A 12918-nucleotide genomic window follows, 5' to 3' on the forward strand; every position below is an offset into this window, starting at 1 on the left:
CACTTTAGAAGGAGGAATTTGGGCATAGACTATTTTCTAAATGGGGAAATGCTTAGGAAATCAGAAGCACAAAGGGACTTGGGTGTCCTTGTTCACGATGCGCTTAAGGTTAACGTGCAGGTTCAGTCGGCAGTTAGGAAGGCAAATGCAATGTTAGCATTCATGTCAAGAGGGCTAGAATACAAGACCAGGGATGTACTTCCGAGGCTGTATAAAGCCCTGGTCAGACCCCATTTGGAGTATCGTGAGCAGTTTTGGGCCCCGTATCTGAGGAAGGATGTGCTGCCCTTGGAAAGTATCCAGAGGAGGTTCACAAGAATAATCCCTGGAATGAAGAGCTTATCTGATAAGGAACGGTTCAGGACTCTGGGTCTGTACTCTTGGAGATTAGAAGGATGAGTGGGGGGATCTTATTGAAACTTACAGCATGCTGCATGGCCCGGGTTGAGTGGACGTGGAGAAGATGTTTCCACTTGTAGGAAAAACCAGAACCAGAGACACAATCTCAGACTAAAGGATGATCCTTTTAAACAGAGATGAGGTGAAATTTGTTCAGCCAGAGGATGGTGAATCTGTGTGGTGAATCTGTGGAACTCTTTGACGCAAAAGGTTGTGGAGGTCAAATCACTGAGTGTCTTTGAGACAGAGATAGATAGGTTCTTGATTAATAAGGGGATCAGGGTTATGGGGAGAAGGCAGGAGAATTGGAATGAGAAAAATATCAGCCATGATTGAATGGCGGAGCAGACTTGATGGGCCAAGTGGCCTAATTCTGCTCCTATGTCTCATGGTCTTACAGAATGGCCTGTAGCCACTCGGAGACATCCTTGACCCTTGCACCTGGGAGGCAATACACCGTCCTGGAGTCTCATTTGCGGGTGCAGAAACGCCTATCTATTCCCCTTACCATTGAATCCCCTATCACTATCACTGTGCCACTCTTTTTCCCGCCCTCCTGTGCAGCAGAGCCAGCCACGGTGCCATGAACCTGGCTCTGCTGCCTTCCCCTGGTGAACTATCTCCCCAACAGTATCCAACATGATATATCTGGTTTGGAGGGAGATGACCACAGGAAACCCCTGCACTGCCTTCCTATTGTTCCTCTGTCTGGTGGTCACCCAGTTCCCATCTTCCTCAGTAATGTTTATCTGTGGTGTGACCAACTTACTGAACGCGTTATCCATGATTTCCTCAGCATTGCGGATGCGCCGAAGTGAATCCACTTGCAGCTCCAGAGCCGTCAAGCGGTCTGACAGGAGCTGTAGTTGGACACAATTCCTGCACGTGAAGGAGTCAGGGACACCGGAAGGGTCCCTGAATTCCCACATCTCACAGGAGGAACAGGGGACTGGGATCTCTTACCATGACTTAACCTTAAGTTAACTTTACAACAAATCGCAGAGAGAATAAGAGAAAAGAAAATAGAAAATAAAAATAAATAAAATATACTAGGTTTATCGTAAGTTATTCAAGGAGATTGTATTCTGAATGCAGCTGGTGATGTGAATGATGGAATTCAAGGAAATAATTTGAAGCCAGTAGATAACAATGAGCAGTCATTGAGAATGTGCAAAGTGGAACAAACAACCCACGTCCTCAAAGGCCACAAAACAAATGGCAGAAGTTAATCTCAGCACCAAATAGTCTTCAGCGTCCACACAGAGGTGATGATGGAGGAGCCACGTTCGTGATTACAAATCTGCAAAATGTCCAACCAACTGAGACCCTGGAAACACCAACCTAGTCTTGCTGAGGCCAGTGTAGTCATCAAGACAACAAAGGTGAAAATTGGAGAAATACCTGGCAAATGGCCTTTAGCATCTAGACTCTCACACTTTTTACTATCTAATTGGCGTCAGTTCATTATTAACCAACTGTTTCCGTGTTTGCTAATCCTATAAGAAACAAAAGGATGTAAACAATATCTGTGAAGGCAGCCAAAAGAAGGCACTGTCCTGTAATGTCCCACATTAGGGCAATCAGAATATCTCCCATTTATACATTGAAAGAATGTGGCTCTTACTGGCAAACGTGGCTGAAGAAGAGAGTGGAGGACAATGAATGAGAGAGAAGTGGGACAAAGGGAGAGTGGAGGACTAAAGGAGAGAGTTGTGATGCAGATGCTTACTCCTCTGGCTCCGTATGTGTAAAGCACCTTCTCATGAATGACAAACCACAGCTTCTTCCAGTGCTTCTTGTTCCTTTTGCACCTGAGGAGATATCCACTGATCGATACTCCCTCTGCTGAAGCTGCAACCTGAAAACCCACCACACATTCCATTAAATATTGTGTACTGAATAAAGAGGGAGGTTAAAGTCCCCTAGAGTGTGACAGGTTTCTCCCCAAGGGCAAAGTCACTTTTTTATTTTAATTTTTAATTTTTAGAGTACCCAATTCATTTTTTCTAATTAAGGGGCAATTTAGTGTGGCCAATCCACCTACCCTGCACATTTTTGGGTTGTGGGGGCGAAACCCACACAAACACTGGGAGAATGTGCAAACTCCACACGGACAGTGACCCAGAGCCTGGGGCAAAGTCACTTTGAGCACGAAGGGCCTCTCCTCCCGAGATCTGTGTCACCAACAGTGCGAGATTGCTCTCCCTCCAGTTCAGTGTCACTTACAGTGGTAAGTGTCCACCCCCCCCCGGGTTCAGCGTCACCGACAGCATGAGGGTTCTCTCAGCCCGGGGTCAGTGTCATCTACAGCATGAACAGTCTCTCACCCCAGGTCAGGTCACCTACTGCAGGAAGGCCTATCCGCCGTCCGCCCGGGGTCCGATCACCTAGAGCTTGAGGAGTCTCCCCAGGGTCAGAGTCACCTAGATCTTGAGGAATCTCTCTCTCTGCAGGATAAGTGTCACTTACAGTGCGAAGGGTTTTCCCCCGGGGTCAGAGTCACCTACGGTGTGAGGAATCTCTCCCCGGGGTCAGAGTCACCCACAGCATGAGGGGTCACTCCCCGGGGTCAGAGTCAACGACAGCGTGAGGGGTCACTTCCCGGGGTCAGAGTCAACGACAGCGTGAGGGGTCACTTCCCGGGGTCAGAGTCACCCACAGCATGAGGGGTCACTCCCCGGGGTCAGAGTCACCCACAGTGTGAGGGGTCACGCCCCGGGGTCAGAGAAACCTACGGTGTGAGGAATCTCTCCCCGGGGTCAGAGTCACCAACAGTGTGAGGGGTCACACCCACGGGGTTAGAGTCACCCACAGCATGAGATGTCACTCCCGGGGGTCAGAGTCACCGACAGCGTGAGGGGTCACTCCCTGGGGTCAGAGTCACCGACAGCGTGAGAGGTCACTCCCCGGGGTCAGAGTCACCGACAGCGTGAGGGGTCACTCCCCCAGGGTCAGACTCAACCACAGCGTGAGGGGTCACTCCCCGGGGTCAGAGTCACCGACAGCGTGAGGGGTCACTTCCCAGGGTCAGAGTCACCGACAGCGTGAGGGGTCACTCCCCCAGGGTCAGACTCAACCACAGCGTGAGGGGTCACTCCCCGGGGTCAGAGTCACCGACAGCATGAGTGGTCACTCCCCCAGGGTCAAACTCACCCACAGCGTGAGGGGTCACTCCCTGGGGTCAGAGTCACTCACAACGTGAGGGGTCACGCCCCGGGGCCAGAGTCACCTACGGTGTGAGGAATCTCTCCCCGGGGTCAGAGTCACCTACAGCGTGAGGGGTCACTCCCCGGAGTCAGAGTCACCGACAGCGTGAGGGGTCACTCCTCAGCGTCAGAGTCGCTGACAGTGTGAGGGGTCACTCCCCGGGGTCAGAGTCACCGACAGCGTGAGGGGTCACTCCATGGGGTCAGAGACACCGACAGCGTGAGGGGTCACTCCCACGGGTCAGAGTCACCGACAGCGTGAGGGGTCACTCCCCGGGGGCAGAGTCACCGACAGCGTGAGGGGTCACTCCCCGAGGTCAGAGTCACCCACAGCGTGTGGGGTCACTGCCCGGGGTGAAAGTCACCCACAGCGTGAGGGGTCACTCCCCGGGGTCAGAGTCACTGACAGCGTGAGGGGTCACTCCCCCGGTGTCAGAGTCATCGACAGCGTGAGGGGTCACTCCCCGGGGTCAGAGTCACCGACAGCGTGAGGGGTCACTCCCCGGGGTCAGAGTCACCGACAGAGTGAGGGGTCACTCCCCCGGTGTCAGAGTCACCGACAGCGTGAGGGGTCACTCCCCCGGGTCAGAGTCACCGACAGCGGGAGGGGTCACTCCCCGGGGTCAGAGTCACTTCCAGCGTGAGGGGTTACTTCCCGGGGTCAGAGTCACCCACAGCGTGAGGGGTCACTCCCCCGGGTCAGAGTCACCGACATCGTGAGGGGTCACTCCCCGGGGTCAGAGTCACCCACAGCGTGAGGAATCTCTCTCCGGGATCAGAGTCACCGACATCGTGAGGGGTCACTCCCCCGGGGTCAGAGTCACCGACAGTGTGAGGGGTTACTCCCCGGGGTCAGTCTCACCCAAAGCGTGAGGGGTCACTCCCCGGGGTCAGAGTCACCCACAGCGTGAGGGGTCACGCCCCGGGGTCAGAGACACCTACGGTGTGAGGAATCTCTCCCCGGGGTCAAAGTCACCTACAGCGTGAGTGGTCACTTCCCAGGGTCAGAGTCACCGACAGTGTGAAGGGTCACTCCCCCGGGGTCAGAGTCACCCGCAGCATGAGGGGTGACTCCCCGGGATCAGAGTCTCCGAAAGCGTGAGGGGTCACTCCCCCGGGATCAGAGTCTCCGACTGCGTGAGGGGTCACTCCCCCGGGGTCAGAGCCACCCACAGCGTGAGGGGTCAGTCCCCCGGGAACAGAGTCTCCGACAGCGTGAGGGGTCACTCCCCCGGGGTCAGAGTCACCGACAGCGTGAGGGGTCACTCCCCCGGGGTCAGAGTCACCGACAGTGTGAGGGGTCACTCCCCGGGATCAGAGTCACCGACAGCGTGAGGGGTCACTCCCCGGGGTCAGAGTCACCGACAGCGTGAGGGGTCACTCCCTGGGGTCAGAGTCACCGACAGCGTGAGGGGTCACTCCCCAGGGTCAAGTCACCGACAGCGTGAGGGGTCACTCCCCGGCGTCAGAGTCACCGAATGCGTGAGCGGTCACTCCCCCGGGGTAATAGTCACCGACAGCGTGAGGAATCTCTACCCGGGATCATAGTCACCGACAGCGTGAGGAATCTCTCCCCGGGATCAGAGTCACTGACAGCGTGAGGGGTCACTCCCCCGGGGTCAGAGTCACCGACAGCGTGAGGGGTCACTCCCCCGGGATCAGAGTCACCGACAGCGTGAGGGGTCACTTCCCGGGGTCTGAGTCACCGACAGCGTGAGGAATCTCTCCCCGGGATCAGAGTCACCGACAGCGTGAGGGGTCTCTCCCCCCCGGGTCAGAGTCACCGACAGTGTGAGGGGTCACTCCCCGGGGTCAGAGTCACCGACAGCGTGAGGGGTCACTCCCCGGGGTCAGAGTCACCGACAGCGTGAGGGGTCACTCCCCGGGGTCACAGTCACCGACAGTGTGAGGGGTCACTCCCCAGGGTCAGAGTCAGCCACAGCGTGAGGGGTCAATCCCCGGGGTCAGAGTCACCCACAGCGTGAGGGGTCACTCCCCCGGGTCAGAGTCACTGACAGCGTGAGGGGTCACTCCCCCGGGGTCAGAGTCACCCACAGTGTGAGGGGTCACTCCCCGGGGGTCCGAGTCACGGACAGCGTGAGGGGTCACTCCCCAGGGTCAGAGTCACCCACAGCGTGAGGGGTCACTCCCCGGGATCAGAGTCACCGACAGCGTGAGGGGTCACTCCCCGGGGTCAGAGTCACCGACAGCGTGAGGGGTCACTCCCCCGGGGTCAGAGTCACCCACAGCGTGAGGGGTCACTCCCCCGGGGTCAGAGTCACCCACAGCGTGAGGGGTCACTCCCCCGGGGTCAGAGTCACCGTCAGCGTGAGTGGTCACTCCCCCGGGGCAGAGTCACCGACGGCGTGAGGGGTCACTCCCCAGGGACAGAGTCACCGACAGCGTGAGTGGTCACTCCCCCGGGGTCAGAGTCACCGACAGCATGAGGGGTCACTCCCTGGGGTCAGAGTCACCGACAGTGTGAGGGGTCACTCCCCCGGGGTCAGAGTCACCGACAGCGTGAGGGGTCACTCCCCCGGGGTCAGAGTCACCGTCAGCGTGAGTGGTCACTCCCCCGGGGCAGAGTCACCGACGGCGTGAGGGGTCACTCCCCAGGGACAGAGTCACCGACAGCGTGAGTGGTCACTCCCCCGGGGTCAGAGTCACCGACAGCATGAGGGGTCACTCCCTGGGGTCAGAGTCACCGACAGTGTGAGGGGTCACTCCCCCGGGGTCAGAGTCACCCACAGCGTGAGGGGTCAATCCCCGGGGTCAGAGTCACCCACATCGTGAGGGGTCACTCCCCCGGGTCCGAGTCACGGACAGCGTGAGGGGTCACTCCCCAGGGTCAGAGTCACCCACAGCGTGAGGGGTCACTCCCCTGGACCAGAGGCACCCACAGTGTGAGGGGTCACTCACCGGGGGTCCGAGTCACGGACAGCGTGAGGGGTCACTCCCCAGGGTCAGAGTCACCCACAGTTTGAGGGGTCACTCCCCCGGGGTCAGAGTCACTGACAGCGTGAGGGGTCACTACCCCGGGGTCAGAGACACCCACAGCGTGAGGGGTCACTCCCCCGGGGTCAGAGTCACCCACAGTGTGAGGGGACAGTCCCCGGGGGTCCGAGTCACGGACAGCGTGAGGGGTCACTCCCCGGGGGTCCGAGTCACGGACAGCGTGAGGGGTCACTACCCCGGGGTCAGAGTCACCGACAGCGTGAGGGGTCACTCCTCCGGGGTCAGAGTCACCCACAGTGTGAGGGGTCACTCCCCGGGATCTGAGTCACCGCCAGCGTGAGGGGTCACTCCCCGGGGTCAGAGTCACCGACAGCGCGAGGGGTCACTCCCCCGGGGTCAGAGTCACCCACAGCGTGAGGGGTCACTCCCCCGGCTCAGAGTCACCGACAGCGTGAGTGGTCACTCCCCGGGGTCAGAGTCACCCACAGCGTGAGGGGTCACGCCCCGGGGTCAGAGACACCTACGGTGTGAGGAATCGCTCCCCGGGATCAAAGTCACCTACAGCGTGAGGGGTCACTTCCCGGGGTCAGAGTCACCGACAGCGTGAGGGGTCACTCCCCGGGGTCAGAGTCACCGACATCGTGAGGGGTCACTCCCCGGGGTCAGAGTCACAGACAGCGTGAGGGGTCACTTCCCGGGGTCAAAGTCACCCACAGCGTGAGGGGTCACTCTCCCGGGGTCAGAGTCACCGACAGCGTGAGGGGTCACTCCCCCGGGGTCAGAATCACCGACAGCGTGAGGGGTCACTCCCTGGGGTCAAAGTCACCCACAGCGTGAGGGGTCACTCCCCCGGGGTCAGAGTCACCCACAGCGTGAGGGGTCACTCCCCCGGGGTCAGAGTCACCGACAGTGTGAGGGGTCACTCCCCGGGGTCAGTGTCACCCACAGCGTGAGGGGTCACTCCCCGGGGTCAGCGTCACCCACAGCGTGAGGGGTCACGCCCTGGGGTCAGAGACACCTACGGTGTGAGGAATCGCTCCCCGGGGTCAGAGTCACCGACAGCGTGAGGGGTCACTCCCCGGGGTCAGAGTCTCCGACAGCGTGAGGGGTCACTCCCCGGGGTTAGAGTCACCCACAGCGTGAGTGGGTCACTCCCCCGGGGTCAGAATCACCGACAGCGTGAGGGGTCACTCCCTGGGGTCAAAGTCACCCACAGCGTGAGGGGTCACTCCCCCGGGGTCAGAGTCACCGACAGCGTGAGGGGTCACTCCCCGGGGTCAGAGTCACCGACATCGTGAGGGGTCACTCCCCGGGGTCAGAGTCACCCACAGCATGAGGAATCTCTCTCCAGAGTCAGAGTCACCAACAGCGTGGAGTGCTCACTCCCCGGGATCAGAGTCACCGACAGCGTGAGGGGTCACTCCCCCGGGTTCAGAGTCACCGACAGTGTGAGGGGTCACTCCCCGGGGTCAGTGTCACCCACAGCGTGAGGGGTCACTCCCCGGGGTCAGAGTCACCCACAGCGTGAGGGGTCACTTCCCGGGGTCAGAGTCACCGACAGTGTGAAGGGTCACTCTCCCGGGGTTAGAGTCACCCACAGCGTGAGGGGTGACTCCCCGGGATCAGAGTTTCCGACAGCGTGAGTGGTCACTCCCCCGGGATCAGAGTCTCCGACAGCGTGAGGGGTCACTTCCCCGGGATCAGAGTCTCCGACAGCGTGAGGGGTCACTCCCCCGGGGTCAGAGTCTCCGACAGCGTGAGGGGTGACTCCCCGGGATCAGAGTCTCCGACAGCGTGAGGGGTGACTCCCCGGGATCAGAGTCTCCGACAGCGTGAGGGGTGACTCCCCGGGATCAGAGTCTCCGACAGCGTGAGGGGTCACTCCCCCGGGATCAGGGTATCCGACAGCATGAGGGGTCACTCCCCCGGGGTCAGAGTCACCCACAGCGTGAGGGGTCAAGCCCCGGGGTCAGAGACACCTACGGTGTGAGGAATCTCTCCCCGGGGACAAAGTCACCTACAGCGTGAGGGGTCACTTCCCGGGGTCAGAGTCACCGACAGTGTGAAGGGTCACTCCCCCGGGGTCAGAGTCACCCACAGCGTGAGGGGTGACTCCCCGGGATCAGAGTCTCCGACAGCATGAGGGGTCACTCCCCCGGGTCAGAGTCACCCACAGAGTAAGGAATCTCTTTCCGGGGTCAGAGTCACCGACAGTGTGAGGGGCCACACCCCCAGGGTCAGAGTCACCGACAGCGTGACGGGTCACTCCCCCGGGGTCAGAGTCACCGACAGTGTGAGGGGTCACTCCCCCGGGGTCAGAGTCACCGACAGCGTGAGGGGTCACTCCCCGGGATCAGAGTCGCCGACAGTGTGAGGGGTCACTCCCCGGGGTCAGAGTCACCGACAGCGTGAGGGGTCACTCCCCCGGGTCAGAGTCACCGACAGCATGAGGGGTCACTCCCCCGGGCTCAGAGTCACCGACAGCGTGAGGAATCTCTCCCCGGGATCAGAGTCACCGACAGCGTGAGGAATCTCTCCCCGGGATCAGAGTCACCCACAGTGTGAGGGGTCACTCCCCCGGGTCAGAGTCACCGACAGCGTGAGGGGTCACTCCCCCGGGATCAGAGTCACCGACAGCGTGAGAGCTCACTCCCCGGGGTCTGAGTCACCGACAGCGTGAGGAATCTCTCCCCGGGATCAGAGTCACCGACAGCGTGAGGGGTCACTCCCCCAGGGTCAGAGTCACCGACAGTGTGAGGGGTCACTCCCCGGGATCAGAGTCACCGACAGCGTGAGGGGTCACTCCCCGGGGTCAGAGTCACCGACAGCATGAGGGGTCACTCCCCCGGGGTCAGAGTCACCGACAGCGTGAGGGGTCACTCCCCCGGGGTCAGAGTCACCGACAGCGTGAGGGGTCACTCCCCCGGGGTCAGAGTCACCGACAGCGTGAGGGGTCACTCCCCGGGGTCAGAGTCACCGACAGCGTGAGGGGTCACTACCCCGGTGTCAGAGTCACCGACAGCATGAGGGGTCACTCCCCGGGGTCAGAGTCACCGACAGCGTGAGGGGTCACTCCCCGGGGTCAGAGTCACCGACAGCGTGAGGGGTCACTCCCCGGGGTCACAGTCCCCGACAGTGTGAGGGGTCACTCCCCGGGGTCAGAGTCACCCACAGCGTGAAGGGTCAATCCCCGGGGTCAGAGTCACCCACAGCGTGAGGGGTCACTCCCCCGGGTCCGAGTCACGGACAGCGTGAGTGGTAACTACCCCGGGGTCAGATTCACCGACAGCGTGAGGGGTCACTCCGCCGGGGTCAGAGTCACCCACAGTGTGAGGGGTCACTCCCCGGGGGTCCGAGTCACGGACAGCGTGAGGGGTCACTCCCCAGGGTCAGAGTCACCCACAGCGTGAGGGGTCACTCCCCTGGATCAGAGTCACCCACAGTGTGAGGGGTCCCTCCCCGGGGTTCCGAGACACGGACAGCGTGAGGGGTCACTCCCCAGGGTCAGAGTCACCCACAGTTTGAGGGGTCACTCGCCCGGGGTCAGAGTCACCGACAGTGTGAGGGGTCACTCCCCGGGGTCAGAGTCACCGACAGCATGAGGGGTCACTCCCCCGGGGCCAGAGTCACCGACAGCATGAGGGGTCACTCCCCCGGGGTCAGAGTCACCGACAGCGTGAGGGGTCACTCCCCCGGGGTCAGAGTCACCGACAGCGTGAGGGGTCACTCCCCGGGGTCAGAGTCACCGACAGCATGAGGGGTCACTACCCCGGTGTCAGAGTCACCGACAGCGTGAGGGGTCACTCCCCGGGGTCAGAGTCACCGACAGCGTGAGGGGTCAATCCCCCGGGTCAGAGTCACCGACAGCGTGAGGGGTCACTCCCCGGGGTCAGAGTCACCGACAGCGTGAGGGGTCACTCCCCGGGGTCAGAGTCACCGACAGCGTGAGGGGTCACTCCCCGGGGTCACAGTCACCGACAGTGTGAGGGGTCACTCCCCGGGGTCAGAGTCACCCACAGCGTGAAGTGTCAATCCCCGGGGTCAGAGTCACCCACAGCGTGAGGGGTCACTCCCCCGGGTCCGAGTCACGGACAGCGTGAGTGGTAACTACCGCGGGGTCAGATTCACCGACAGCGTGAGGGGTCACTCCCCCGGGGTCAGAGTCACCCACAGTGTGAGGGGTCACTCCCCGGGGGTCCGAGTCACGGACAGCGTGAGGGGTCACTCCCCAGGGTCAGAGTCACCCACAGTTTGAGGGGTCACTCCCCCGGGGTCAGAGTCACTGACAGCGTGAGGGGTCACTACCCCGGGGTCAGAGGCACCCACAGCGTGAGGGGTCACTCCCACTGGTCAGAGTCACCGACAGCGTGAGGGGTCACTCCCCGGGGGCAGAGTCACCGACAGCGTGAGGGGTCACTCCCCGGGGTCAGAGTCACCCACAGCGTGTGGGGTCACTGCCCGGGGTGAAAGTCACCCACAGCGTGAGGGGTCACTCCCCGGGGTCAGAGTCACTGACAGCGTGAGGGGTCACTCCCCCGGTGTCAGCGTCACCGACAGCGTGAGGGGTCACTCCCCGGGGTCAGAGTCACCGACAGCGTGAGGGGTCACTCCCCCGGTGTCAGAGTCACCGATAGCGTGAGGAGTCACTCCCCGGGGTCAGAGTCACCGACAGCGTGAGGGGTCACTCCCCGGGGTCAGAGTCACATACAGCGTGAGGGGTAACTCCCCGGGGTCAGAGTCACCGAATGCGTGAGGGGTCACTCCCCGGGGTTAGAGACACCGACAGCGTGAGGGGTCACTCCCCAGGGTCAGAGTCACCCACAGTGTGAGGGGTTACTTCCCGGGGTCAGAGTCACCCACAGCGTGAGGGGTCACTCCCCCGGGTCAAAGTCACCGACATCGTGAGGGGTCACTCCCCGGGGTCAGAGTCACCCACAGCGTGAGGAATCTCTCTCCGGGGTCAGAGTCACCAACAGCGTGAGTGGTCACTCCCCGGGATCAGAGTCACCAACAGCGTGAGGGGTCACTCCCCCGGGGTCAGAGTCACCGACAGCGTGAGGGGCCACTCCCCCGGGGTCAGAGTCACCGACAGTGTGAGGGGTCACGCCCCGGGGTCAGAGACACCTACGGTGTGAGGAATCTCTCCCCGGGGTCAAAGTCACCTACAGCGTGAGGGCTCACTTCCCAGGGTCAGAGTCACCGACAGTGTGAAGGGTCACTCCCCCGGGTTCAGTCACTCACAGCGTGAGGGGTGACTCCCCGGGATCAGAGTCTCTGACAGCATGAGGGGTCACTCCCCCGGGATGAGAGTCTCCGACAGCGTGAGGGGTCACTCCGCCGGGATCAGAGTCTCCGACAGCGTGAGGGGTCACTCCCCCGGGGTCAGAGTCACCCACAGCGTGAGTGGTGACTCCCCGGGATCAGAGTCTCCGACAGCGTGAGGGGTGACTCCCCGGGATCAGAGTCACCGACAGTGTGAGTGGTCACGCCCCGGGGTCAGAGACACCTACGGTGTGAGGAATCTCTCCCCGGGGTCAAAGTCACCTACAGCGTGAGGGCTCACTTCCCAGGGTCAGAGTCACCGACAGTGTGAAGGGTCACTCCCCCGGGGTCAGTCACCCACAGCGTGATGGGTGACTCCCCGGGATCAGAGTCTCTGACAGCGTGAGGGGTCACTCCCCCGGGATCAGAGTCTCCGACAGCGTGAGGGGTCACTCCGCCGGGATCAGAGTCTCCGACAGCGTGAGGGGTCACTCCCCCGGGGTCAGAGTCACCCACAGCGTGAGTGGTGACTCCCCGGGATCAGAGTCTCCGACAGCGTGAGGGGTGACTCCCCGGGATCAGAGTCTCCGACAGCGTGAGGGGTCACTCCCCCGGGGTCAGAGTCACCCACAGCGTGAGGGGTGACTCCCCGGGATCAGAGTCTCCGACAGCGTGAGGGGTCACGCCCCGGGGTCAGAGACACCTACGGTGTGAGGAATCTCTCCCCAGGGTCAAAGTCACCTACAGCGTGAGGGGTCACATCCTGGGGTCAGAGTAACCGACAGTGTGAAGGGTCACTCCCCCGGGGTCAGAGTCACCCACAGCGTGAGGGGTGACTCCCCGGGATCAGAGTCTCCGACAGCATGAGGGGTCACTCCCCCGGGTCAGAGTCACCCACAGCGTGAGGGGTCACTCCCCCGGGGTCAGAGTCACTGACAGCGTGAGGGGTCACTCCCCCGGTGTCAGAGTCACCGACAGTGTGAGGGGTCACTCCCCCGGGGCAGAGTCACCGACGGCGTGAGGGGACACTCCCCGGGGTTAGAGACACCGACAGCGTGAGGGGTCACTCCCCCGGGTCAGAGTCACCGACAGCGTG

At 61.4% G+C, this 12918-nt stretch overlaps 1 protein-coding gene across 1 annotated transcript in view; it reads right to left on the reverse strand.

The window, feature by feature from the left end:
- The window catches only part of LOC140388201 (FYVE, RhoGEF and PH domain-containing protein 5-like), a 1404405-nt gene that overhangs the window by 36575 nt on the left and 1354912 nt on the right, over positions 1-12918 (reverse strand). The window contains exon 18 of the mRNA XM_072471982.1: positions 2129-2257. Within this exon, the coding sequence (XP_072328083.1) occupies positions 2129-2257 (129 nt within the window). The remainder of the gene's footprint in view (positions 1-2128; positions 2258-12918) is intronic.

Source organism: Scyliorhinus torazame, chromosome 13 (genome assembly GCF_047496885.1).
Source record: "Scyliorhinus torazame isolate Kashiwa2021f chromosome 13, sScyTor2.1, whole genome shotgun sequence".
NCBI lineage: Eukaryota > Metazoa > Chordata > Chondrichthyes > Carcharhiniformes > Scyliorhinidae > Scyliorhinus > Scyliorhinus torazame.